General features: G+C 47.1%; 1 protein-coding gene across 1 annotated transcript; it reads left to right on the forward strand.

Annotated features, from left to right (window-relative positions):
- Ppp2r1a (protein phosphatase 2 scaffold subunit Aalpha) lies at positions 1-27,248 on the forward strand. Its single transcript, XM_020184018.2, has 15 exons — positions 1-162; positions 10,958-11,048; positions 14,686-14,786; positions 15,865-16,097; positions 16,890-17,037; positions 17,160-17,315; positions 18,080-18,194; positions 18,305-18,375; positions 18,835-18,969; positions 22,538-22,711; positions 23,032-23,092; positions 23,824-23,978; positions 24,862-25,004; positions 26,558-26,649; positions 26,775-27,248. Exons 1-15 carry the CDS (start codon positions 85-87, stop codon positions 26,789-26,791), a joined length of 1,770 nt encoding a protein of 589 aa, XP_020039607.1. The 5' UTR covers positions 1-84; the 3' UTR covers positions 26,792-27,248.
- The last annotated feature ends 406 nt before the right edge of the window (positions 27,249-27,654 follow it).

The following is a 27,654-nucleotide window of genomic DNA, read 5'->3' on the forward strand; positions in this document are numbered from 1 at the left end:
TGCTCCTCCTTTCAGCCCTGCCCCTCCCTACCCGGTTTAAGCAGAGCGCTGGTCGCAGTCTGACAGGAACGGGACGGAGCCAAGATGGCGGCGGCCGACGGCGACGACTCGCTTTATCCCATTGCGGTGCTCATAGACGAGCTCCGCAACGAGGATGTTCAGGTCCGGAGGCTACAGGGCTTTGGGGGAAATCGGGGAGGGGGACCGAGGGGCTCCAGTGGTCCTCGCGAAGAGGACTCAGTGTTCGCTGGGAGTGGCGGAAGGGGGCGGTGGCCAATCAGCGTCCAGCTCTCATCTTTCCAGGTCGCCGAACTCGATGAGACTGCGTCCAGGATTGGGTGTTGGCCCAGCGGAGGGCGGGGGCAGGGGAAGCCTGGAGGGTCCCGGGCCTGCCTAGTGCGCGCGGCGGCCCGGGGTCTGGGACCCGGCGGCCGGGGTTGGGAACAGCAGAGGGCTCGGTGATTGGTGGCAGACTCTGAATGGTCCCTTGGAGGATGGGGAAGGCGCGTGACTTGCTCCAAGTGGGGGAGGGGCCGCCTTGTTGGTGGGGACGCGAGTAGGTTTCTTTTAGTTTTTTGAATTTATACATGTGGCCCACGTGGGTCTTGAGCCCAAAGCTGCTACACCAGTTTTTGCCCTCCTTCCGCCCCTGCTTTTGCTGTATATACTCTTTTTGAGGAGGAGGACGTGGTAACATTCATTCTCCTCCCGAGGGGAGAACTAGCCAAACGGGTGAAACTCGCTTCTCCCCGACCCCAGCTCAGGGCAGTTTGCTAAGCGCGCTAACATTCTGGTGGATGGGATGGGGTGGTCCTGGGCTCCCGACGGTGCTGGAGCGGGTTGTGAGGAGGTGAGTGCAGGTCCACATCCCACTCGGCCTCTATGACCTTGTGCACGGTACTTCATTGACCTGGGCTTCTGTTTTATATAAAGTATGGGCTAATGATAGCCCCAACTTCTGGGTGAAGTTCACTTGGAGAACTGAGCTAGTAAAATAGAACGGTATCCTGCTTCTTGCAAAGGCCTAATAAATGTTAGCTGTAATTATTAGGAGTGGCAATTGAAGAGGTTTCATCCTCTGTGGAGGCCTCCGTTTCTCACTTTATAAAATTGTGTGGGATGCATTCCTGGGCCCAGCCTACTCAGCTCAGGATATATGACTGGTCAGGTGTCACTTAGGCTGCAGTTTTGCTCCTGGCTCTTCCACTTCTTGCTGGTTGAAGAGGGCAGGTTCCTCTTATCTAAAAAGGCAGTAATTACCTAGTTCATAGGGCTCTTGTAGGAACTCACAATACCTGCCAATGTATCAGGAATGTTGCTGGGAATATAAAGATATCACCAGTTGCTGTGCAGAAGACAGGTATAAAACAGGTACACAACTATAGTATTAATACAAGTAAGTGGTGAGAAGGAAACAAAGGGGATGTTTTGATAGTGAATCAGCAAACAGTTACTGGGCCTCTACCCTGTGCCCTCTTCTAGACACTGATAAATAGCAGGGAACAAGACAGACAAAACTGGTTTTGGGAAATTTAACCTTATAGTGAGCGGAGGCAGACATAATCAAATGTATATTGTACTAAATAGGGGTAAGATTGGGGAGAGAAATGGATTCACTTTTGAAGAGTGGTCAGGGGAGGTGATGATTGAACAAATTTCCAGTGGAGGCCAGAGGAGGAGTCTTGAGACTCTGGGTAGAGCACACAGGAAGTGCAAAGTAGGGTAAGGAAGTGGGCCACTCAGAGAAGGTTATTCTGAGGAGACAGCATTTGAGATGCCACTGGAAGAAGGGAGAGAAGCTTTTCAGAAAGACAGCATAGACATGTTAAGGCTGTAGTTCTCAAACTGGAGTGATTTTGCCCACCAGGGTTCATTTGGCAATGTCTCGAGATATTTTTGGTTGTCAAAACTGGGGGATTGCTGCTGGCCTTTAGTGGGATAGGCTATTATACATGTTTACAATGCACAGCACAACCCCTCATAGCAAAAAAATTATCCAGCCTAAAAGATCCTTAGTGCTAAGGTTGAGGGAAGCTGTTTTATGGGAAATTCACCTAGAGGCAATAAGGAGCTTGGTTATCTTTGGTCATTGTGTTAGTTTCCTATGGCTGTTGTTACAAATTGCAATTATACTTCATGACATAAAAGAATACAATTTTGTTGTTTTGTGGTTCTGTAAAGCAGAAGCATGTCATGGGTCTCATTGGGCTAAAATCAAGGTGTTGGGAGGGCTGTATTCCTTTGTGGACTTTCTAGTGGAGTCTGTTTCTCTGCCTTTTCTAGTTTTTAGAAGCTACCCCTATTCTTTGGTCAGTAGCTTCTTTCACTTATCTTCAAAGCCAGCAATGTTGCATCTCTTCCCTCGTTGTTCCTAGTGATATCTCCTGACCACAGTCAGGAAGGGTTCTGATTTTAGGGATCTATGGGATTACATTATCCCACTCAGGTAACCCACCATCATCTCCCCATCTCAGGGTCCTTAACCTTGATCACCTCTGCAGAGTCCCTTTTGTAATGTAAGGTAGATGTTCACAGGTTCTGAGCATTAGGACATGGATATCTTGGGTGCCGTCATTCTAGCTGTCATACTTGCTGTGATTTGAATGTACAGGTTGAAGGGGAAACCTGTACCACAGGAGGTTAAGGGTGGTGGTAAAGTGGTTTCTTTTTGTTATAAGTAATTTAACTTTTTGTTCTTTTGTTTTAATTTTATCGCATTAAGGTCAGGAAAGGGAATCTCAACAAATAAATACAAATGGAGTGCCTGTTGTATGCTAGGTATTGATCCAGGTGGTGGGGTCAAGGCAGTGAATCATGGGCAAAAATCTGTGGAGCTCATTTTCTTGCAGCAGAGTGGGTACAATGTAGAGGGCAGTAGGTGGTGATAAGCGCTATGGAAAAAAATAAAGCAAGGCTGGGTTAGGAGAAGTCTGGAGAGTGCTATGTGCCTCAGTTTTAGAAAGGATGGCCAGAGAAGCCTTAGTGAGGTGACATTCTAGCAGAGTAGGGAGCAGGCCCCATGTATATCTAGGGGAAAAGCATCTCCATCAGAGGAAATAGTGTAAAGGTCCTAAGGCAGCAATGTGCAGGGTGTATTCTGGGAACAGGAAGAATACTGTAGGAGCCAAGGGAATGAGCTGCTTATGAGGGGAAATGAACTTTTGAGGAAGCAAGGCCAGATTATGCAAAGACCTGTGAACCATCATTTAAACCAGGGATTGGCAAACAGCTGCCTGGCCCCATGCCTGCCTTGATAAATAAAGTTTTTGTTTTGTTTGTTTTAAAAACTCAGATACACCCATTTGTTTGTGTATTTTCTGTGGCTACTTTTGTACTACAACACAAAAGATGTTCTAGTAGAAATGATCTGGCTCTCAAAGCCCAAAATATTTACTGCCTGGTCCTTTGCTTTAAAAAAAAAAAAATTGCCAACTACTGGTTTTAACCATCTCTGTCAGATTATTGGGCGCTTGCTTTATGAGTTGCTGTACAGAGGCAAAGCTTCTGTGTTCTTATTGAGTTCTCACAGGTTGGAAGTAGGTCCTGTCCTTATCTACATTTTCCAGGTGAGGAAACGTGCATGGTAAAGGTAAATAACTTGATCAAAGCCTTGCATCTGAGAAGTGGAGAAATTAACAAAGAATTGGAAAGAAAGAAGGGCCTGAGGGTAGATTAGAATTTGGGGTGAGACAAACACTTGCTATCCATGTGCCAGGTATTTTGATCTTGTCTTTAATGAGGCCAGTTCAGGATTCTAGAAAGAACATGGGTACAAGTTCCCATAGTCTTGAGGTATTTGGTCAGCGAATATTTATCTAATACCTCCTATGCACAGACTTTGTTTTAGATACGAGGGGATACGGCAGGGAGCAGAACAGTGACGAGGCTGCCTCTGTGGAGTTTGTTTTCTAGTAAGAGGAGACAGATAGTAGATCTATGATGTGATGTCAATGGCAGTGATTACTAAGAATTAAAATTAGGCAGCAACAGGGAATGGAGCAGTCCCAGGGCTGCTGTTTCTGTTTATGGAAGTCTCCCCTGAGGAAGGAATATTGAGTAAGGATCTGAATGAAATGAGGAAAAACAGGTGAGGGAATAGTAGGTTGGACAGAGGGAGCGTTGACTGGAAAGGCCATGAAAGGGGAGTATGTTTCGTGCTATCAAAGTACAGCAAAAAAGGGCTGAGTGAGTGAAGCAGAATAAATGGCAAAGTAGTGGAGGATGCAGGGTTTATTGACCGGGGCTAGGTCTTCAGCAAATTTGGGGCTTAGGGAACCATTGCAAGATTTATAGCAGAAATGTGACATGTTCTAGCAAACAGCTTCCTGGCCTTAATTCCAAAGAATTCCTCTGGCTGTTGAGTAGAGGGTGGCAGGAGCAGGTAGTCTTAATGAGAAACTCAGAGACATTTCTGCTATCCCTTGAACCTTGTCAAAGTGCACACATTGCAGGCCCTCCTACCCCATTGTCAGTCACCAGCTCTTGCCAAACACTAACAGTTTTGAGCACATTCCTCCAGATACTTTCTTCTGCATATACTAACATCGGTATAATCTGTATTTTACAAAACTTACTCCTGTAAATGTTTATTGGGTACTTATTCCTCTGCAGGCCCTGTGCTAGGTTCTTAGGCACAGAGTGAAGAAGACCAAGTACCCTGTCCTGGTGAGGATTGTACTCTAGTGGGGAAGGAAACAGTAAGTGAGCAAGTATGTGGTTGGGGAGTGGTGTGACAGTGCTGTTTAATGTAGGGTTTTGGCATGGTAAGGATTTATCAGAGATATGAGGAAGAATGAGTGGCTCTGGGGCACTTGTAGAATGTACCAGCTGAGGACACAGCAAGTGCAAAGACTTGGGATGGGACTAGATGTGGGGTTTGGTTTGTTTTTTGGTTACTCTTAAGGAATCCATTGTGACAGCACCCAGGGAGCAAGGGGTGTGGTGAGCAGTAAGAATAGCTCAGTAGGCAGATACCAAGATCATATTGGGCTCTTTAACCCAGAGTAAGACCTCTGGCTTTTATGCTCATTGTGAAGGGATCATACTGGATCATACTGTATCCAGCAAGGCTCCATGGGTTAAATGCAAGGTGAGTCTGGGCAGTGTAGGGGAAGGAGGATGTTATTTATGAAGTCTCTGTGTACTAGGCTGTGTAGGGAGGCCTGCTGGGGACACAGACGGGCCTAGCCCAGGGTGAAAGTGCTGAAATGGAAACATGGGTGATCTGATGGGTGCTTGGAGTAGCACACTTGGAAGACAGTGCACAGGGAAGTCTTTGGAATATAACATTATCAAAGGACAGTGAAAGCTTCATACTGATGTTAATAGCTATTCTGTCGTAAATGCTGCAGAGAACCTAGCTAAGACTTGTTTGAGCCAAGTACCAATCATTTTTCTCCCCCTCAATATAGTAAGTTCAGCAGCTCAAGGTTATCACAGAGTTCAGTCAGAGCATGCAGCTCTTGACCTGGCTCATGTGGGCTCAGGGTTGCCCTGGCATCTGCTGTCCTTGTGGAAGCACACTGAAAGCAGATTCAGCCTAGGACAGAGGTTCGTGCTATCCTCCTCCCTTTTGTCAAGGAGGGAATCTTCTAGAAGCTCCTCAGCAGGCCTCCCCTTATATCTCTTTGTCTAGAACTAGGCCATGTGCTTAGTCAGTTGGGATTAATTTTGGCTGTGATAGGAAAACTAAACAACAGGAGCTTAAGAGGGCTTGAAGTTTATTTCTGACTGATGAACAAAGTCTGGTGGCAGTCTAAACTGCTGTGGCTCTCTGTGGTGTTAGGGTCCCAGGCTCTTAGCATTGTTTTCTGTTTGCATGTCCTTCCTTCTCCACCCTCCAGTTTACCTCAAGGCTCCCAAATGGCTTCTGAAGCCTCAGTATAGTATAGTCCTATTCTAGACAGGAAGGAGGGAAGAAAGGTGTGGCCTCATTCCACTATAAGATTGCTTCTTAGAAGTAGCACGTACCATTTCTGCTTGGATTTCACTGATTATTAGTCTTATAGCACAATCCAGATGCAAATACAACTTGGAAATGTCTTTTCTGGGTGTTGTGTGCATAGTCGAAAACCAGGGATATGATCAATAGTGTAGTCCAGTGCAGGAGCTCTTAATCTGAGGCTCATCTCTGGTTCTCAGGTAGGTCCATAAATGTGGATGAAAAGATAACTTTTTTGTTTCACTAATTTCTAACTTACCTTTAACTTTCCTTCTGTTATAAAGTGTAGTGTCACAGTGTCATAAGCACAATCTGTGACTGTCACCAATGGAAATTCATATCTCATTTCATGTGTTGTGTGTATCCTGTTCTCTAGTGTTGGTTATGTTCACCTCTTCCAGAACTGTAATGGTCAGTCAGACCTGTTCCAAGTACTTTACCCAGAGCCTGGAGCACAGCAAGCACTGTGGGAAGAATTTGCCATTATTTTCTGGTCATCACGGAAGAAGGGAGGAGGGACATTGGTGGACACCTGGCCAGCCCTTACCTTGTTCCCTTTTTGATAACTGGGGCCGGAGGTGGGGTGGGGGAGGGTACAGAGAACACAGGATGCTGCCAACAGGGCGAAGGACCACAGTTGCCATTATTAATCTAGCCCTGGAGCTAGGAGGTTCCTTGGAGTATGTCATTTTGAATTCACAGTAACTTTCTGAGCTTAGGTATTATCATCTGTTGAGATGAAAAATTGAGCTCAGATGGCTGCAGAGATTGCCCAAGATCCAATCTTAGTCTTGAACCTAGGTGGTATGGCTTGGAAATACTACCCCATGCTGTCTTTCTCCAATATCCACAGTGCCATCTGCCTCAAGTGGACATTGTTGATGAAATCAAAACTAGAATGTCTAAGTATACCTGTACACTGTGGGAGAGAAGAACTGATTCCCAGGAACCCAGATCTTGGGCATCTTTCCTCAAGGAGATTGTGATGTTGAGATTGAGTCAGACTGCCTGGGTTCTGCTGGTGGTTCCACTGGTTTACAGCAGGTGACTCCTTCACCTCTGCATCCTCACCTGTTAAATGCGGATTCTAGAAACATGGCCTTAGAGCACAGTTGTGGAGATTAAGTGTGTTAATTAGCTATGCTGAGCATTTGGAAGCATACAGGAAATGATCAGTGTATGTTACTTGCTATTGTTACTGGCATTATGATTGTGATTGTTATTGTGATTTTTTGCTGCCACCATCGGTTGTCATCAGGCTGCTGCTTACCTGTTGTGGCCCTGATCCAGGTGTGCATTTCCCCATAGCCCAGCTCAGAAAAGAACAAAGATATAACCTGATGACAAAGGAAAGAAAACAGGCAACTAGGTCAGCACTCCACACAGTATTTTCTTAGGAAAATTTCAAACATGAGAACGTTAAGACTAGTACAAGGGTCTGCCAGACATAGCCTATGGGCCAGATTCAGCCACTACCTGCTTTTACAAATAAGTTTTGTTGGAACCCAGCTGTGCTGGTTTATTTATATAACGTCTGTTCCTGTGGCTGCTGTTGTATAGGGAGGGCACAATTAAATGATTGGGTGAAGAGTGGCGTGGTCTGCAAAGCTGAGAACATTTGCTGGCAATTAATAGAACAAGGTTCTCTGGTCTCTAGCTTGTACAGTGAGTGAGAGGCACCAAGATACTTACCATCCACACTCGGTGATTGCCATATTTGGCTTTTTTTTTTTCCATAGGCCTATCTCTGCACATATTATTATTTTTTTTGACTGAAAATAAGTTTAGAGTCTTATAGTACATCATTCTGTTTTTATTGCCAAAATGAGTTTTTGGGCCCAGTGATATAGGAAAAAAATTGGAGTGTACATTTTTCTTTTCTTTTCTTTCTTTCTTTTTTTTTGTAAGACAAGATCTTGCTCACTTGGCCCTGACTTGCTTCAAATTCACAGTCCTCCTGCCTCAGCATCTCCAGTGCTGAGATTACAGGTGTGCACCACCATGCCCAGCTGCATTTTTCACCATAGTGTTTCATAAGATCCTTATCATTGTCAGTGATCCCAAAGAGATGCTTAAACACCTTGACTGGAGAACCCTACATGTGAAGGACTGCAGTCACTTTCAGACTGTTTCCAACTTGCGTGAGGCCCTGGAAAAGGACAGGCAGAGGAAGTGTTAGAATCTCAAGCCGAGATACAAGACACTGAGGCAGTTTAGCAGGAAGCAGCGTTTTATTGTACCAGCACAGCAGGCTGTGTCCAAAGGCCGAGCCCCAAGAACAAAGGTGTCTCATCTTATGTACCCTTCCAAGCAGGTTACAGAAGTAAAAATTAAAGCTCAACCCACATACGGCTGCATATGACTTTATTGGCTATTTCATTCCCCCAGTGACCTTTTTTATGTTTTGATTTTTTAAGTTTTATCTCTCTGCTTTGTCATCCTTTCCCCCTGCCTTACCCTCTCACAGTTCTGGAGTCCCGGGCTGGCTCTCAGAGGCTGTAAGGGAGATCTGTTTCATCAGAATGCAGCCTGTTTCTCTTTTGGTCCTTTTTCCTGTTACAGAAGCTTGCTTTCTTGTTCTGCCACTCCTTTCAGAAAAAGGATTCCAGTGTACGCCTGTCAGGGCCCAGTCACTCTCACAGCATGGTGTCATTACATTCTTGGGGCAGCCCAGAGCTAGGTAGGAGACACACCTTGTAGATATGAGGAAACATGGGGAGGGTTTTGCAGTCAGCCTGCAATCAGAGCAGCTGGACTTGGACCCTTGCCCTCTCAGGGCTGGCCTATGCGGGTGTCCATCTCTCTGAGCCTCAGTTTCTATAGGGTAGAGAGGTATCAGTGGTACTTTCCTGAAGTAAACACTTCAAACTACCCATGGTAATCAAATGTATTTGTTCTCTAGCGATGCTGGGACAAATACCCATAAATAAACCAGGTGCCTTAAAACAGTAATCTTACCCTCTCACAGTTCTGGAGTCCCGGGCTGGCTCTCAGAGGCTGTAGGGAGATCTGTTTCATGCATTTCTCTTCTTCCTGCCAGCAATTCATGGTGTTCTTTGGCGCATGGATGTATCACCCCAGCCTTTCCCCCGTCTTCATGTTGCTGTGCTTTCTGTGTAGCTCTGTGTGTTCTCTGTTTCTTTTACTTAATCAAGACACTGTCGTTGGATGTAGGACCAGCCCTCAATTCAGGATGATGTCATATTGGAATGTCTGATTAAACACCTCGCAAAGGTGCTGCTTTCACATTCACAAGTACTGGGGTTTAGGTTGGGGATTTATATCTTACAGGCTGAGTGTTGGAAAAGCAAACTGTCAGATTTTCCTCTGCTCTCATACCATAGTTGACAGAATATTCTGTGATTCTGTGAGGTGTGAGGATTTCTCTCTGTTAGCAAGCAAGCAGTCAGTTCTGCAGCAGTGGATACCAACTGGGCATCCTCTAATCCAGTTCAGTTCAGATGCTGTCTACCTGGAAATAGCTTCACCACCATTATCCCCCAAATCCTCAACTTCAGAGGCCAGTTGCATGCCCCAGGTTGTTGCACCCATGCTCTCGACCAGTTGGCTATAAGTGAAGGTTCCCATGCACCCGCCACTTGGGGGTGATTAGTTTGCTCAAAGTACTCATAGAACTTAGGGAAATGCTTATATTTACTGGTCTATCACAGGATATTGCAACGAATACAGATGAAAGGATGCATAGGGCAAGGCATAGGAGAAAGGGCATGGAACTTCCATGCCCTCCCTGGGTACTGTGCCCTCTAGGAACTGGAACATTTTCAGCTATCTAGAATGTCTTCAAACCCTGACCTTTTGGTTTTGTTTGTTTTGGTTTTGTGGTTATACTGGGGTTTGAACTCAGAACCCTGTGCTTGCTAGGCAGGCACTCTGTCTCTTGAGCCACTCCACCACCCCTCCTTTTGCTTTTTTTATGCAGACTTTATTACATGGGCAGAGCAGGGACATCTGTGTCGAAATGTGATTAGAGAGGGTGTGACCTAGTGCCGCTAGTGAGTAAGGAGACTTAGCAAGGCCTGTCTGCTTCAGCAGTTGTCTTGGCCTCTGTGCAGCATTTGTCCCTCCAGGGTATGGGACAGGACCAATTCTGAAATGGGGTTTTACTTACTATCAGATGTCTGTCAAAGAATTTCACTATGGCAGCTCCAAGACAGAAAGGATGGGAAGATTAGAGTTTCTTTGACCTGCCTCAGGGAAGAGAGATTCTAGTTTCTGGGGCCTGCATTGTGGAGGGAGTTACAAGCCAGAAACCCTGGATGAAAACCAAAAGATGCATATAATAATATCATGCGTCACTATTTAACCCATTATACTTCCGCTAATGCTGCTCTTGTATTTTTGTTGTTGTTTGAAACATCAAAACATGTAGCTCAGGCTGCCTCAGCCTCCCAGGTGCTGGGATTACATGTGTGCACTACCACACCTGGCTTCTTTGTTTTCATTGTAATGTTCGGTTATCATTTCTTTTTTTCATCATCGTTACCACCAGTGATTTAAGTGCCTACTCCAGATCATCTTAACTCTGTGACCTTGTGAAGGTACTTTAGCTCCTTAAGTGTGTTTTCCTCTGTGAAACAGGACTGAGAATAGCTCTGACATCATAGGATTGTTTCCCAGAGCAAGCATGCTATAGATGTGGCTGCTGCTGTTAAGCATAGTGTGTAGGATATTAGTTGGTGCTCAGTGCAAGAGGGGATAAGGCAGTGGAGGGGTCGTTGGGAAGTGGGGTACAATCTTAGAGTGAATCTGGAAAGTGCAACTGAGTAGGTGTTGGGCTCTGACTTTTGTTGCTGCTGCTGCTACCATTGTTTTTATTTAAAGGTTCATTCAGGATAACAGAATCTTTTGGTCAGTATTTACCAAGGTACCACTGAGCATCTTCAAGTAGAGGTAGCAGGCCTTCCAGAGGCTGACTTGACTGGTTCCAGAGCTGCCAGACTCCCTTGAGATTGGGATTACTGATAGTCTCCTCTCCTTTTCTTGTTCTCTCATTAGCTTCGCCTCAATAGCATCAAGAAGCTGTCCACCATTGCCTTGGCCCTTGGGGTTGAAAGGACCCGAAGCGAGCTCCTGCCCTTCCTTACAGGTAAGGACTCCTGGAGCTCAGAGGCAGTGGGGATGATTCGGGGGTAGTAGCTCTTGCTAGGTAAGAGAGAAGCCTCATGGTGGATTTGACATCTTGTGTCTGCGCTGTGCTGCTGTGGAGTGGCCGGGAGGGATCCAGAGGAGGCCAAGTACAGTCCTGCTTTGGGAGTATGGTCTGGATGATGGCGGCAGGCACTGGTGAAAAGGGTGTGAAGGCAGATAGAACCCAGTTTCTTCAGCTTTTCCCATCTCCACCTAGATTCCTTTTCAGTGTGACCCAGTGACATGTAACCTGTGAGGAAGCTCCATTGGGCATGGTCCTGGGAGGGCTTCACACCTAGGTAGAGGTTGGAGATGGGGGTGTGGGCCTTAGCTGTTAGTGCTGTCATCTGGGCCACATCTGGATGCACTGTCAGTTCTGTAAATGTAGGTAAAAGAAGCTGTGCTTGAAAGTCACCTGCTAAATTCTGGGAAAAATAAAGAGACCTACAAGGGTAAATATGTCTTCCTAATATTACACTGCATTTGTAGGTAGTAAAGTAAGTTGGTGAGCTGGACACAGTGCTGCATGCCTATAATCTCAGCCTTCAAGAGGTTGAGGCTGAGGCAAGAGGATCGGACCCACGCTGGACGAGATAATAATTTCAAGGCCAGCATTGGCTACATAGTGAGACCCTGTCACAAAAACAAAAACTGAATGCTGTTTGAATTGCAACTCCAGCTGTTACCTAGTGACGTTAGACAGGTTTCTTTACTTCATTGTTCCTTACGTTTTCATCTATAAAATGCAGGCTAATCATCCTGGACTATATTGCCAATGTGAGCATGAGAGATTATTAACAACTACTATCACTTACCACATGCTCACTTTGTGCTAGATGGCATCTCAGCCACTTTTTGGGAGATTTAGTTAGTTCACGTAGGAAATACATGCATTCACCAAGGTCAGTCTCACACCCCTTTAGGCAGGTAATACTATGGCTCCCGTTTGGTGAATGAGGAAACTCAGGCATTGACAGGTGAAGTAATTCATTTGCTTAAGGTCATACTGTTAGGAGGCAAAGCAGGTGTACTTACGTAGTCATTCTGGCCCCAAACTCACAGTGTTGGTTAATAGAACAGACTTGGGAACTGACTCCCTGATTTCAAGTCCAAGCTCTCCCACATTCCAGGTGTGTGAGTTTGGGCAAGGTATTTCTGTCTGCCTCCTGGTCTCCAGGTGTAAAATGGGCATAATAATATAAGCAAACCTGAAGAAAATTAAGTAAGGCTCCTGTAAGGAGCTTGTGACAGGGACTAGTATGTAGTGAGTGCTGCTTGGGCTACCTGTAAGCCTGTAAGCAAGTCTGCTGTCTGTGAAGATGAAGTTGTATGTGAAGCACTCAGTGCCAGGCTGTGCCAGCCTGGCCACCAGCTCATAATCTGTTATCACTAGTCTTATTTCTCCTCACACTTCACACTTAATATGCGTTAAAATCGTAACTGAAGGTTTAAAGGGCTTTGTCACTGATGAAGGTCTTTCATATCAGACAGATCATCTCCCATGGACCTAGGGATGATCCTCAGAAGGGAGGAGCCCAAGGCTTTTACCCTTCCCCTATACTTCGAGAACTGAGGACTAAAGGGATTCAGTGACTTCCCCATAGCAACACAGCTAGTGACCCGGGGGCATGTGTGTGACTCCGAACACCACCTTAGGAGAAGATGTTTTCATATGTGATGCTGGGCTGATGGTTCCAAGCAAGTGAGTTCCATAGTAAACTGCTGTGAGGTACGTGAAGACTTTAGAATACTGAGACAGGGACATCTTCTGGGGTAAGGGGAGGTAGTAACATGACAGGATAGTAACATGGTTAAAAAGTTATGGGGAAAAAAGCTGGAGGAACCTGGGTTTCAAACAAGCAGCTGTGTGGGGAGCTTGCTCCGCATCTTGGCTTCAGTTCACTTCTCTGTAGTGGGATCTATGAGGACTCCCTAACTCAGGGTTGTTGGGAGGGTGAGGTGTTCACACAGGCTGCTCTGTAGGAAGCACTCAGGAGGTGCTATGGACGATTCTGTAGGAGGTGGCGGGAAAGCAGCTGGTGAGGGTGACCAGCATGAGTAACTAGTGAATGTAGGCAGGGCTGACCCTGGTGATTGACCAGGATGGAAGGACACAGGGGAGTCTTGGGGAGGGTAGGTGACAGTGAGTTGGATTTTGCTGGTCTTAAGTACCAGATGGAGTAATTGAGGCTTTATCCTGTAGATGAGTGTTACCATTGTAGAGAGATGACAAATTTGTGTTGAGGGGCGGGCTGAGAAGGAGAAGGGTTGAGGCAGGAAGTCTACAGGGGAGACAGTGGCTAAGAGCAGAGACCCTGGGGTCAGAGCTGCCCAGGTTCAGTCCTGCCTCCTTGGCAAGGTGGCAATAACTACTTAATACATGTTGGATCATTGAGTTTAATACATAAGTATGGTCTGTTATTGTAGAATCACATCACTAATCCAGATGGGAAGAATTGTGGGAGCTGGAATAGTGTGGGAGCTGTAAGATTGAAGAGGAACTGATGATTCAGAGAAGTTTTCTCTGAACTGTTGGAGTCCCAAGTCATTCTGCTCTGGGCTTCCAGACATTGGAGAAAGGTCAGAATGACATGTGGCAGGTACACTGTGTCTTTCAGAAAAGGTGATACTGTTCAGAAAGAACAAGCCCTCTGAGCTCACACCTAGAGAACATTCAACATTGGTTTTATGAGGGGAAAATTGCCATATTGTATTAGTTTGCTAGGGACAAAATACCACTGACTGTCTTAAACAACAGAAATTTATTTTTGTAGTCCTAGAGGCTGGAAGTCTAAGATTTAGGTGTTAACACACTTGGACTTGGTTTGTCCTGGGGCTATTCTCCTTGGCTTGCCTGAGGCGCGACCAAGGTCAAAGAGGTTTAAATGCTGGTGAATGCCAGTGACTCAGCCTATTTTGTCAGAGAGCAGCAGTTCCTTTGCCTCTGTGAGGAGAGGCAGCAACTTGAGAGGTACATGAGTGGAGCAGTTTTCCTGGCACTCATTTATTCTTTCAGCAAACTGAACTGAGCTCCTGCTGTGCTGGTCTGTGGCAGGAACTGGGGCACACAGGCTGGTCCTGGGTGCAGGTGATGGTAGCCTGTGATAAGGACACTGGTAAATGGGGAGTGAGACGAGGGAAGGGGACATCCTGGAAATCCTCCTGGAAGCAGTAGCTAAACCAAGTCTGAAAAGATAGAAGGGAATTTCCTGGCAGAGAGAACAGTGCTGAGGGTAGAAGCTCTACCTAGACAAGAAAGCCCCCATTTACCACAGCACTGCTCACATGGTCTTCCTTGCTCCTCGGTGAAAGGGAGCAGTGATGAACACCACTCTCAGGAGCAGAAACAGGTGCAGAGTGGCAGTGTCACTCACCCAGCTTTCCATACTTCCTGAAGGCAGAAGCAGGAGTGGGGCTCTATTGGTCCACCCAAGCCTGTGTCTCCATTTCTGTACCCGGCAGGGAGAGGCGGTGGTTGTTGGAGGTGCTGACAGCACAGAAGCAGAATGGAGCCTGCCTGCTCTAAGCTTGGGTTACTGAGGGCCTAGGGTCAGGTTTAGGGTAGGATTATAACAGAGTCTGTGTTGGTCCCATAGACACCATCTATGATGAAGATGAGGTTCTGTTGGCCCTGGCGGAACAACTGGGAACATTCACTGGTCTGGTGGGAGGCCCAGAGTATGTACACTGCCTGCTGGTGAGTCTGTAAGCACGGAAGTTCTCTTGCCTCTCCTTTTGGGTCAGATCTGTGGTTTTTGCCTGTTGGGGACAGAAGGGTGGATTTGAGGGAGGCTGGCATCACCTCAGAATGGACATCACTGTAATCCTGCAAGTCAGTAGAGGCATTTAACACAGTATAGTAGACATCATCCATGATGTTTACTTACTAGTGCCAGGCCCAGCTGTGAGTGTGGAGTCAGGCTAGGTTCTACCACTCACTTGTGTGACTGTTGATACTTAACCTCTCTGTGTCCCCTCTATAAAAATGGAAGCCTTTGAAGCCCACCTTTCTAACTGACTTACGAATCCTGCAGCATAGCACTTGGCACGTAGTACTAATAGCTGTGTGCTGAGATTGCCATTGTTGTGTGATATGTGTCCTCCTGTTGGGATAGGGAGAGTCTCTTGATAGATAAACCACCTAGAGCATAGGAGGTTGAGCATTAACGTCAAGGTCGCAGGGCTAGTAAGTGGCAGAGCTCTACATTCTGGGCCATCCCACGGCCCAGACTTTCTACCAGTCCCCATCACACTACTAGTTTGTGCTTCCCTGTGTTGGATGACAACTGGAAACATAGAGAGGGTTAGATACTAATAGGACCTGCTGTTGGGAGAAGACGGACAGCCAAATGGCCTGGATTTAGATCTTTGCTTAGCTGTCACCAACTTGGATAAGTTACTTAGTCTGTGACTCAGATTCCTACAGTGAGGGCAGTTCTTTAAAATGCTGCTTCACAATGAGCACCCCAGAGCTGAGGACATCGTGATCCTGCTTCAGATATAGTAAATAAGTGTTCTAGTCAGTGTTATTATAATTATTGCACTTGAGCACTAAGGACAGGTGCGGCCCTCTCCTCAGAAAGTAGTATGATTTCATGGACCCCAGTGAAGTTCTTTCAAGGACCCCTCAGTAAGGATCTTCATGGGATGCTGGCTTTGTGAAGGGTGGGGTGGTATGATCAAAGTAGATGAGCCCACACATGGACATGAGGTGGGGCTCCAGCACTGAGGTAGTGGGGAGGGAGCTGTCTGGTGAACTCATGTTCTCACCACAGCCACCCTTGGAGTCACTGGCCACAGTGGAGGAAACAGTGGTGCGGGACAAAGCTGTGGAGTCCTTGCGGGCCATCTCGCATGAGCACTCACCATCAGACCTGGAGGCCCACTTCGTGCCACTGGTGAAGCGTCTGGCGGGTGGCGACTGGTTCACCTCCCGCACCTCTGCCTGCGGCCTCTTCTCTGTCTGCTACCCCCGAGTGTCCAGTGCTGTGAAGGCAGAACTTCGACAGTGAGTCTCTCTGCCTCCTTGGCAGCCAGTCCCCCCCATCATTGTGGTCCCCTTCCCTGAAATCTCAGTAAGTCTACCCAGGACTCTACTGTCCTTGAGATCTCCCATGTTATTGGCTTCTTTTCAATCATGAACTTCTAGGTAAACTTACCTGCTTTGCTTCAGTGAGAGTTCCTTCCTCCCATTGATTATTGTGAGGATTAAAAGAACTGTCACATGTAGAGTGCTTAGAACAGAATCTGGCTCATAAAACACTCAACAAAGCGATGTCTCATGTTTACTCAGGCCTGCTCCAGGTCTAGGTTGCTCAAGACATGTACCCTGTCAATTATTGGTGCCTTGTCTGTTCCTTAGTCTTGAGTATCAAGCCCAGGCCCTGAGCTGGGTTATAGTCGTACACACATGCTTAGTCTGTGCCAGTCCCCAGGCATCTCTAACTGAGATAATTGCTGCTGAAAAGTGAGACACTTTGGTGGCATTGCAGTTGACTGTTTTATGTGGTCGTAATAATGTTATGTCATCAGCATCTATGGTTGCTCGTAGACTTAGGTTTGCAGAGAAGCTGCTAAGTATTTCACCCGAATTTTCTTATTTAAACCTCACGTCGACCCTGTGGGGTATATGTTATGCCATCAGTTCCAGTTTATGGGGCTGAAAGACGAAAGGGGGGTCATCACTTAGACAAAGTCACCCGCCAGCACCAATACCTGAGTTACCACAGTGTGTGGCGCTCTCCACCATGCTGCCTCAGAATCCCCAGGGTTCCTCTTCAGCCCCATCCTCAACCCCTAGGTACTTCCGGAACCTGTGCTCAGATGACACCCCCATGGTGCGGCGGGCCGCAGCCTCCAAGCTGGGGGAGTTTGCCAAGGTGCTGGAGCTGGACAATGTCAAGAGTGAGATCATCCCCATGTTCTCCAACCTGGCCTCTGATGAGCAGGTGGGTTCACTCCCCAGACCCCTCCACCATGCCCTTCCTCTTGTGGACCCTGAAGCTGAAAGGCATCTGCAGAGCTCAGCAGGGCCTCTGCTGCCCTCCCACTACCTCCCTCTTCTCCCCAGGACTCGGTGCGGCTGCTGGCGGTGGAGGCATGTGTGAACATTGCTCAGCTACTGCCTCAGGAGGATCTGGAGGCCTTGGTGATGCCCACTCTGCGTCAGGCTGCTGAGGACAAGTCCTGGCGCGTCCGGTACATGGTGGCTGACAAGTTCACGGAGGTAGGTGAGGGACTGTTAACATTAGCATTATTCTATAGGTGGGGACACCAGTGCCCTCTGAAGGGCAGGGGCAAGGCACATGTAGGAACTGGGGTTTCTCGTTCAGGCAGTGAATCCTTGTGTGTTTGAGCAGTGAGCTTTCTGTTGGATCACACTGCATGTGCTGGCCCCAGATGGCGGTGTGTTTCTTACCTCATGGCACTATTTTTTTTGCAAAAGAAAAGACATAGCCAAAAGTATACTTGGTCAAGAGTGACACCACCAGGTAGGCAGAACTGGGACAAGGCTTCCGGTCTCTGAATCTCCCAGAACCATGCTTTTTGTGCACATGTTTGTCCCATACCATGTTTGTGAGCACCAGCTCCTTGTTCTGAGCAGCTGGGATTATAGGCATGAACCACCACACCCAGTCCTATGTATTTTAGTATAAATAAAAAGTGAGAACCACTGTATCATGTTTCTGGATAAGGTAATAGAAAACCCAACTCAGAATAACACAAACAATAAGGAAATTGATTGTTTTTAATGCACACAACACTAGAGAGAAGTGCCCTCCTCATCTCTTTCTGCTTCTGAGGAAGCCAAGGCTCAGAGAAGTGAACAGCTTTGCCTGGGGTCACACAGTGGTACTGAGATTAGATCTCGCTGCTGATCCAGGAGTTTCATTTCCTAGCCTTATTCTGGTTTCTTTCCTTGGCCTAATTAGCCCAATGTGACTGCCAGGCCCTCTCACTGTCCTTACCCCCTCTTCTCCCTACCTGCAGCTCCAGAAAGCCGTGGGGCCTGAGATCACTAAGACAGACCTTGTACCTGCCTTCCAGAACCTTATGAAAGACTGTGAGGCCGAGGTGAGGGCTGCAGCCTCCCACAAGGTCAAAGGTTGGTGCTGGTGACTAGAACACAGCAAGGTGGGTGGGTACGTGGGTTGTCAGTCGTGGGACCAGAACTTCAGGTCTCATCTCCCCCTGCCTTCCTGTTCTTACCCACAGAGTTCTGTGAAAATCTCTCAGCTGACTGTCGGGAAAATGTGATCATGACCCAGATCTTGCCATGCATCAAGGTAACAGGGAGGTTGGTAGGAGGATCTGAGCCTGCCACAAAGAGGGGGTGGAGACTGGGCTTTGGAGACAGCCAAATGCAGACTAGGTTCTCAGCACTCTGTGAACACATAGCATGAAGTGCTTGAGCATCCTGACTACAAGCAGAATCTTGGCGATAAGTGAATCTGAGGCTTGACCTGGCCTTGGAGGAGGGAGTGTGTGCCTTTAGAGGCCACTAAATCACTTCATGCACAGAGCTTGGGATTGGGGTGGGGGCTTCTGAGAGCAGGAGTCATTTAACACTAAGAAGTGGGGACTTAAAAAGAACAATCATGTCCATGTCCCTAAACTGCCCATGCTGTGAGAGTGAGAAGGCCAGCAGGCTGTAGTCTAGGGGCTTCTTTGGAGTTGGCATCTGCTTGGCCGCTTGCCACTGCAGGGGTTGCCCTAACCCCAGTCTCCTCCTTTCTCCCTCTCAGGAACTGGTATCGGACGCCAACCAACATGTAAAGTCAGCCCTGGCCTCAGTCATCATGGGCCTGTCTCCCATCCTGGGCAAAGACAACACCATTGAGCACCTCTTGCCCCTCTTCCTAGCTCAGCTGAAAGATGAGGTAAGGGTGCCAGGAGGGATCTCTGCTCTGCGACTGAGATGGTGACTGGCAAGCTGATTTCCCTGATTGGCCAAGAAGATTTAGAATTTGAACAGACACCCACATCTTGGCTACGTTGATGGCTATAGGCACCACTTTCTATATGCCCACTCATTTTATCAGGCATTGCTTTGGGTGTCTTTAACTCCATGCTGGTCCTTTTTTTGGGTGTTGGGGATACAAGAAAACAAAGAACAAGAAAATTTTAATACACAGGAACCTTCAGTGACTGGAACTGGAGAGGAGCAGACCTATGGTTCTACTCAGATGCTTTTGTTGCTGTGTTGGGTGGGCCATGTTTCTTGGGGTTTAGGCGAAGATGATATAATAGAAACCCCCAAAATACAGTAGCTTAAATAGGCGGGATTATTTTTCTAACTTAATTCCAGCTACTCCTGTACTGGTGGGTTAGCCCTGCTGACCTTAACAATTTGGATCTGAGGCCACAATTGTAATTCTACCCCCATGAAGGGGTAGGCATCAGATGACAGGAGGCCTTCCTCCTAGAAACAAGGCTCATCGTATCTGCTGACACTCCGTATGCTAGAGCCAGTCATGTGACCGTAACTGTCTGTTGATGTGGCCTTGACCACTGAGGATGAGTAAGGGTACTGGGTGATAAAACTAGAAAGGTCATCAGGGGGACCATTGGGGAAGGAGTTTGGCTTTGAATCTGTGGACAAGTGGTTGAGCTGGGTAGATCTGTATGTTAGGAAGTAACCCTGCAACCACTGTGGGAAAGATGGGCAAGGTGCCAGTGGGTGCATGGGACCAAAGGAGGTAACTGCAAGGACCTAGAGGGGATAAGGCTGAACTGGTGGTGCTGTTTATTGTTTCCAGTGGAGTGCTTTCATTATCTAGGTGTAGATTCTAGCATGAGCACATAAAATTAGCTCATTTTCCCAGACTAGAGCAAAAATGGCCACATAGGCCGTTCCTATTTCAGAAGTCTGGCTTCAGAGAAGGAAAGAATGGACCAGAAGCTCTTGTGTACAAGGGTCCATGTTCAATCCCCAGCACCACAACAATAACGAAGCAAGCATATGGGCGAATGAAGAAGCTTTTACTTGTAATTGAGGTTTTTTTTCTTGAGGAAAGTCGGTATTCAGTGTATCAATTCTGGGCTTAGGTCCCATAGAGCTATTAGTTCTTAGAGCCAAGTAAGCAGAACAGAAGGGTTATGTTAGGTTTCAGACTGCTGGTGGAGTCATTGTATTTCATACAAGTTTTGCTTTGGTAGAAGAATGCTGGGATGGCTCTCCCAATGTCGTGACAATCACCTTTTTTAGACATTGCATACAGGGTCCTAGGTAGGGAAAGCTGAGGAAGCTTGTGGTGATTACTTATTTTCTGCAATGTATGTGAACAGTGTTACACAAATGTTGAAGAACTGATGTGGAGGGACTGCTGAGAGGAATGTAACGGAAAAAGGAAACTGCACGTTGATGAGCACGGGACAGCCATGCCCCTCTCCTCAGTGACCTGGGCTTTAGGAGAAATGAACTCAGACGGTGGAAGGAGGGAAGCTGTGTTGCTTCTAATACATCTTTAGCTTTCAGACTCTAGAGCATACTGGCTGTCTTCCATTCCTGAGGGAGAATCTTGTTATTTTGATAAGGAGGGGTTTATATGCTTTTTCACAAAGGAATTGTTGGGGGACCTCTTGCGGAACTTCACTTTGGAATAAGGCCGTCTTGTCTTCCCAGTGATTGCCACTTCTCATTCAATGCTTCTGCGTCTAGGTATCTAAGATGACCCTCACGTTCTATGATTTACTAGAAAAACCTGTGAACTCAGAAAAGCTTTATATTCACATTTCCTGTTTCATACTGTGGAAGGGCACAGATTGAAATCAGCACAGGAAAAAGGTGTGTGGGAGAGAGACCAATTGTGTTTCCATATAACTTCTCCTAGGAGAGTTGTGTGGACAGCACTCACTTCTCCTAGCAACCCTGAGTGGCATCATATATGGAGTGTTGCCAACCAGGAGGTGCACCTGAGCCTTGGTGGTCATTGGTAGTTATTTGCACAGACCTGGATCACCTGCATGGCTAGCCTTACTCTGTTTCCAGCCCCTCCAGAGGTCAGGCTGACACTGAGTGGTAAAAGGGCCCAACATAAATCACAGACTTAACATAGACTTTTTGGTGTGGCTGGAGGTCCCAGGCAAACTTAAGATACTCTTACCAGGCAGGACATTTGAGGGCCTTGGAGGTTCCCTCCCAGGAGCTGATTGAGAGCCAGACTTTTGTTTGGAATGTGCAGAATGTGAGCAGCCTTAACCTGCTGAGTTAACCCTTTGTTGTAGACTCATATAGTTCATTGATTTAATTCATTGTTTCTTAACTCTTAACCGCTGGGGAAATATAGAGAGGAATAACTTTTGGTATGTGCCATCTAGGAATATATAATGTAGGACAGGTTCTAGTTGGGCTTCTGTTTTGAATAATAGGAAGCACTTGTGTTTATGTTTTTCTTGTAAGTTTTTTTGCATGCTGGGTGTGCATACATACTGGGAGTTAGGCTTATAATACAGTCAGAAGCAGTTCAAAATCTGTTTTAGTTCATCAGCAGACCTGCAGTGAGTGCCTACTATGGGCCACAGACTCTCCTGGGCACTGGTGACAAAAGGATGAATGAGACTATTCCCTGAGCCCTGGGAACTCAGACTAGCAGAGAATAGAAGTAAGAGGGAAGGTAAGAAAAGGGTCCCAAGGCAGAAGACCAAACTTTTTTTGGGTTTTTTGGTGGCACTGGGCTTCACTCTTGGAAAGTAGATACTCTTGAAGCACCTGCCTTCAGGCAGCTTGAACCACTCTGCCAGCCCAAATGTTAACCTTTTGTGCCAGATTTTGTGGCTCCCACTTCATTCTTCATAGCTTCAACCACTTTTTAAGGCTAGATGGATATTTCATGTTACTCGTTAGTATCCAGAAAGGAGCCCTGCCCTGAGGGCCCATAACTAACAGGCAGCAGAGCCTGAATTAGAATTATGTCTGCATTAACCTTTTTACTCCCACAATGATAGGTCTTCCTTGTAATTCCTACAAGTTCTTTCAAAATGGCTAAATATGTGTAGTGATGCAATTTTTAAGATTTAACAGCCAGGTACTAGTGGCTCATGCCTATAATCCTAGCTACTTAGGAGGCAGAGATCAGGAGGATTAAGGTTTGAAGTTAGCTCTGGGCAAATAGTTCACAAGTCCTTATCTCAAATACCCAACACAAAAAAGGGCTGGCAGAGTGGCTAAAGTGGTAGAACGCCTGCCTAGCAAGTGTGAGACCCCAAGTTCAAGTCCTAGTACTGCCAAAAAAAAAAAAAAACAAGCTGCTTTGCTTAATGACCCACGCTGCTTGTTTTGTGTGTGTGTGTGCCTTTAATGTGTTCCCAGGGCCAGGAGGTGGGCTTAGGCAGTGCACCCTGAGGAGGTGGTGGTGATATGGAATTGCTGCCATTGGGCTCCTTGTGCCCTGTCCTGGGTTGCTGAATGTGGTACATTCTCTCAGAACCCTCCTGTCCTCTCCCTAGTGCCCTGAGGTGCGGCTGAACATCATCTCCAACCTGGACTGTGTGAACGAGGTGATCGGCATTCGGCAGCTCTCTCAGTCACTGCTCCCGGCCATTGTGGAGCTGGCTGAGGATGCCAAGTGGCGAGTGCGGCTGGCCATCATTGAGTACATGCCCTTGCTGGCTGGACAGCTGGTGAGTGGGTAGGCCTGGGGGCTAGGCAGTGCTGCTCCAGGAGCTACACTGCCAGGGTCTGGTTATGGTGCAATGTCCAGGGCTGTGATAATATGACTAGGGGGTTGGAAGCCTGGTATAGTTGTGATACTACCTAAGGGTTTGAAGGAAGTGAATCAGGAAACAGGTCCTTAGAAGGTAGGTAGAGTTCAATTAGAGGGAGGAGGGGAAGGGGTAGCACAGCTGAGAGTAAGAAGGATCCAGTTTCTTCAGGGTGGGTGCCCATGATCCACTTCTCCTTGTATACTCTGCCTTGAGCCCTTACTCCTTTTTTCTTGCAGGGAGTGGAATTCTTTGATGAGAAACTCAATTCCTTGTGCATGGCCTGGCTGGTGGATCATGGTGAGTACCTCCAGAAGGACAGACGGGAGAGGTGTCAGCTCCAAGAAAGATGGACACACGGACTGGGGCCATTCCCCCATCTGTGGGATGCTCACATGGACGCATTTCCTTGCTGGTTATAGAAGTGTTGACTGGGATGAGGACCTAGCAGATCACCCAGGGACTGCCTAATATGGAGATAAAGGCCTACCAAGCAGACAGATCTGGGTTTGCATTCTCCCTACCCTCCCATCTGAGCAGATAGAACTGGGTTTGAATCCCCTTATTCTTCTGCCTTGGCCTTTGAAGCTTAAATAAGTCACTTACTATTTTTCTGCCCTGTACTCATTCATGAGACTTCTTATTCCAATCTTTCTAGACCATTGTGAAATATGCTCATTGCTTTTATTAAGAGTGGTAAAAACATAAAAGTTAATGTTTATCTTATCAGGCACTATTTGTCAGTGCTAAATAGTTTACTTGGGCAAATGACTTCTCAGAGCCATAGTTGCCCTTCTGTATAATGACACAAATAATGGAGCCTACCTGTTGGAGTGGTAAGAAGGTGCTGTACGAGGGGAAGACCCTAAATTAAGCATAGTGACCGGCTTTTTTTTTTTCTTTTTGGCTGTTGATTGGCTCCATGTGACTTGGCAACAGGGTTACTCAGTAAGCAGTAGCAAGTGTGACCATTACTTCCTTCTGTCCTCTACCCTCGAATCACCTCCCCTCTCACCCTTACCTGACTGCAGTCTATGCTATCCGTGAGGCGGCCACCAGCAACCTGAAGAAGCTGGTAGAGAAGTTCGGGAAGGAGTGGGCCCATGCCACTATCATCCCCAAGGTCTTGGCCATGTCTGGGGACCCCAACTACCTTCACCGAATGACTACGCTCTTCTGCATCAACGTGAGTATCCCGCCTGCCTGGGACCCAACCCTGGCCATGGCCTTAGGTCTCCAGGGTTTAGGTCATAGAGCCTCTGCAGGCAGGGACTTGCATGGTGAGCGATCCAGGGCTGGGGAGGCTTGACTTGTTTGAGCAGTGGTCTTCAAAGCATTCTGGGCACTTTCTTGTACCCTGTAGAGTGGGTGAACATATCTATTTATGATGCAGTGGCTGAGTGTGCAGGCTACAATTGAATCTAGGTTTAAATTTAGCTCTGTCACACATTAGTTCTGAACCTTGGAGAGATTACCTAAGCATTTAAAGGTGCTTTTTTCTCATCTGTAAAGGATTCATGCTGGTCCTCAGAGTACCTCATTCATTAGGTTGTGAAGCTTAACCTGGTTATAAGTGCAAAAGACTTAGAACAGTTAGGATATGTATAGGAAGTACACATGTCTGTTGATTTTCATTATTGTAATCATGTCATGTATTACAGTACTTAGCTATAAATCATATACAGAGCTAGAAACTACAGGTTGGGATTTAGAAATACATACAACTGAGTACTCTGATAATTTCTTCCCATGCTACAGTTTGAAGACCACTGCCTTACAGAGGGATCTTGGGTTGAGTTAGGAATGAAGACCTTTCTTTAAGAGATGCAGGAAGTTTGAGGGCAGAGAACATTACATCCCAGATTGGAGATGTATGGTCTTCAGGGGATTGGGAGCTGTAGGGGGTAAACTTCCTCTAAGGTGGAACTTCTGGACCTTGAGCCTCCTGTGTTGCCCAGTCTGCCCCTCGGGCCGATAATCACTATGTGGCCTGGTCAGAAGAAGAGGGACATAGAATTCAGTAGTGAACTTTGCATAATCCATGCCCTTGCCACTCACTGGCCTCTTAGGTCCTCTCCGAAGTTTGCGGACAGGACATCACCACCAAGCACATGCTGCCCACAGTTCTGCGTATGGCTGGGGACCCGGTCGCCAATGTCCGCTTCAATGTGGCTAAGTCCCTACAGAAGATAGGACCCATCCTTGACAACAGGTGAGGGTTGAGTTCTCCTTCATACACTAGCTAGGGCTTCTTGTGGATATTTTAATGTTTGCCTCTTCAAAATGGAGCCCAGGGCTTGAGGCCCAGCACTGTTCTCTGCTGGTTCTGTGGTCCTAGCCTGTCCCTTCCCCTTCTTAACTGTACATGAGAATTCATGTGTGTATGCCCGCACAGAATGGAAGGAGAGGGGAGAGAAGGTGTTAGTTTTGTATACTAGCAACAAATCATTAGAAAATGAAATTATCTAGTATTCTATATATGTAGTGTATATGTGTAACAAAATGCTGAACATTTTTAGCAATCAGGAAAATGCAGATTAGAACCCAGTGAGGTATTGTTGCACACTTCTCAGCTGGCTACACAATGGTGCTGGTGTGGGGTCTAGGCAAGGGTGTAGAGTAGGTGGGACACCTCACTTCCAGCAGGTAAGGCTTAAAGGTCGCTGAGCACTCTGAAAACTGGTGGGATGTAGTGAAGCCAGTTATGTACTTTGAGTCAGCCCTTGCACTCCTGGGTTCTATAGCCCAGAGAGATGAATGCTCATTTCTGTCAAAAACGTGTATGGTAGCTTTATGTGTAGTAGCCATTAGTCAGAAACAATCCATATGCCTCTCCACAGTGGATGGATAAATTGTGGTTTATTCTTATGATAGAAAACTGTTCAGAAATGAGAAAAGAGACTCCTGCTCTAAGCAGCAGCATGAGTGATTCACAGACATCATACTGAGGGAGAGACCAGACCCAAAAACAGGGAAACCAGCTGGGCACTGGTGGCTCATGCCTGTAATCCCAACTACTCAGGAGACAGAGATAGGATGATTGTGGTTTGAAGCCAGCCCAGGCAAATAGTTCATGAGACCCAATCTTGAAAAAACCCTTCACAAAAAAAGGGCTGGTGGAGTAGCTCAAGGTATAGACCCTGAGTTCAAAACCCAGTCTGAAAAAAAAAACAAAAAAACAAAAAAACAGGTGAACCAGCTCTTGGTGGCACATGCCTATAATCCCAGCACTCCAGGAGGCTTGAGAGTTAGGCTAGCCTGGACTGCATTGCAAATCCAGGACCAAGAACTTCCCCTTCAGTCTCTTGCCACACCTGTTGGTTCTTACGAGTTAGGGCATGTCTTTCTCCTGGTCCAAGCTTCACATGGACAAGAATCAGCAGTTATGAATGTACATCTGGATTTCTACCTACTACACAGTAGGCCTCAGTGATGTACATTCAGTCAGTAAAAGAATCTGTTTGCTCAGCCTCAGAGAATTGTGGACTCTATGCTTCCATGGTCTGCAATCCCAGACTGCACTTACTTTCCTGTTCTGGGCCACAGAGACGGCTATGTCCTTGTTTTTCATACTCTAACCTTCAAAGTAATTATTACCTGGGCCTCGGAGACTTCTAATTTGTGTGTGTATGTGTGTGTCCCCTGCACTCTGGAGGATCCCCCCACACTTTGTGTCTCTTTATACCTCCTTGCTCAGGAGCCCTCCACCTGCCTGTGGTCCCCAGCCCAGCCTGGTTCACCCTCTCTTTTCCCTTCTCTTTCCAGCACCTTGCAGAGTGAAGTCAAGCCCATCCTGGAAAAGCTGACACAGGACCAGGATGTGGATGTCAAGTACTTTGCCCAGGAGGCTCTGACTGGTGAGGCCTTGAGAACCTAGAGTACCCAGCAGAAGGGTGGTCTGCAAGGCCTCGGGGGCTCCTGGGAAGGGGCTGGTGATATAGCACTATGTGGTTCTGAGTCCTACCTGTTCCTGTTTCCCCAGTTCTGTCTCTTGCCTGATGCTGGAAGAAGAGCCAACACCGGCCTCTGGTGTCCACCCTCCCACCCACTCCCACCAAGTACCTCCCTTGGGGAGATAGTGGGGGGGCCACTGACTGTCACTCCCTGTGCATGGTCTGACCCCAGGCCCCTTCCCCTAGCACGGTTCTTCTCTCCAGCCTGGGAAGACTTCTCACTGCCCACCTCCCGAGGGACTGGGGGAGCACAAGGTGGGGCAGGGCAGCAACCAGGAGGAATGGGCTGCTCTTGCCCACCAAGTTGGGGGAGAGAAGCAAGCATCCTAGGTCACTGGCTCCTGCTGCTGTAATGGGACCCCCTCCCCCACATACTTAATCCACCTCCTTTTTTCCCATCCCTGTTCCTTCCCTCCTCCTGGTGGTTTATTTGTGTCAACTGTGCCGTTTTTATTTTATTCTTTTCCCCCCTATTTTCACAGAGAAATAAAGGTCTAGAAATAGTTGGTCCTCTGTTCTTAGTCTTCAACATGGAGGAGGGGGCACCATCTCAATGCTACAGTGTCTGGCCTTCTCTCTGGGGGGAACTAGTCTAGCAGGAGAGCAGCTTGCTGCAGAGTAGAGGCTCACCAAGGCATCTCAGGCCATGGAGTCCCCTGGTGAAGTTCAGTTTTAGACCCTGGCAGAGTAGTCAGTTTTGTGCTTTGTACATTGGGGTGGCAATTTTGGTTGGATCACAGGGTTGTGTGTGAGTCCTGGCTGAATTAGGAAGTGTGAAGTCCTTCGTGACACATGATATGCAATCAATTCAGGGCTAGCTGTTGATTTTCCACACACCCCCTGCAGGTCAGGCCCTATGTGCTGGTAACACTTGGGTTTTGACCATGTCTTCAAGGAGTCTCAGAATAA

This window comes from Castor canadensis, chromosome 16, assembly GCF_047511655.1.
Source record: "Castor canadensis chromosome 16, mCasCan1.hap1v2, whole genome shotgun sequence".
Taxonomy (NCBI): Eukaryota; Metazoa; Chordata; class Mammalia; order Rodentia; family Castoridae; genus Castor; species Castor canadensis.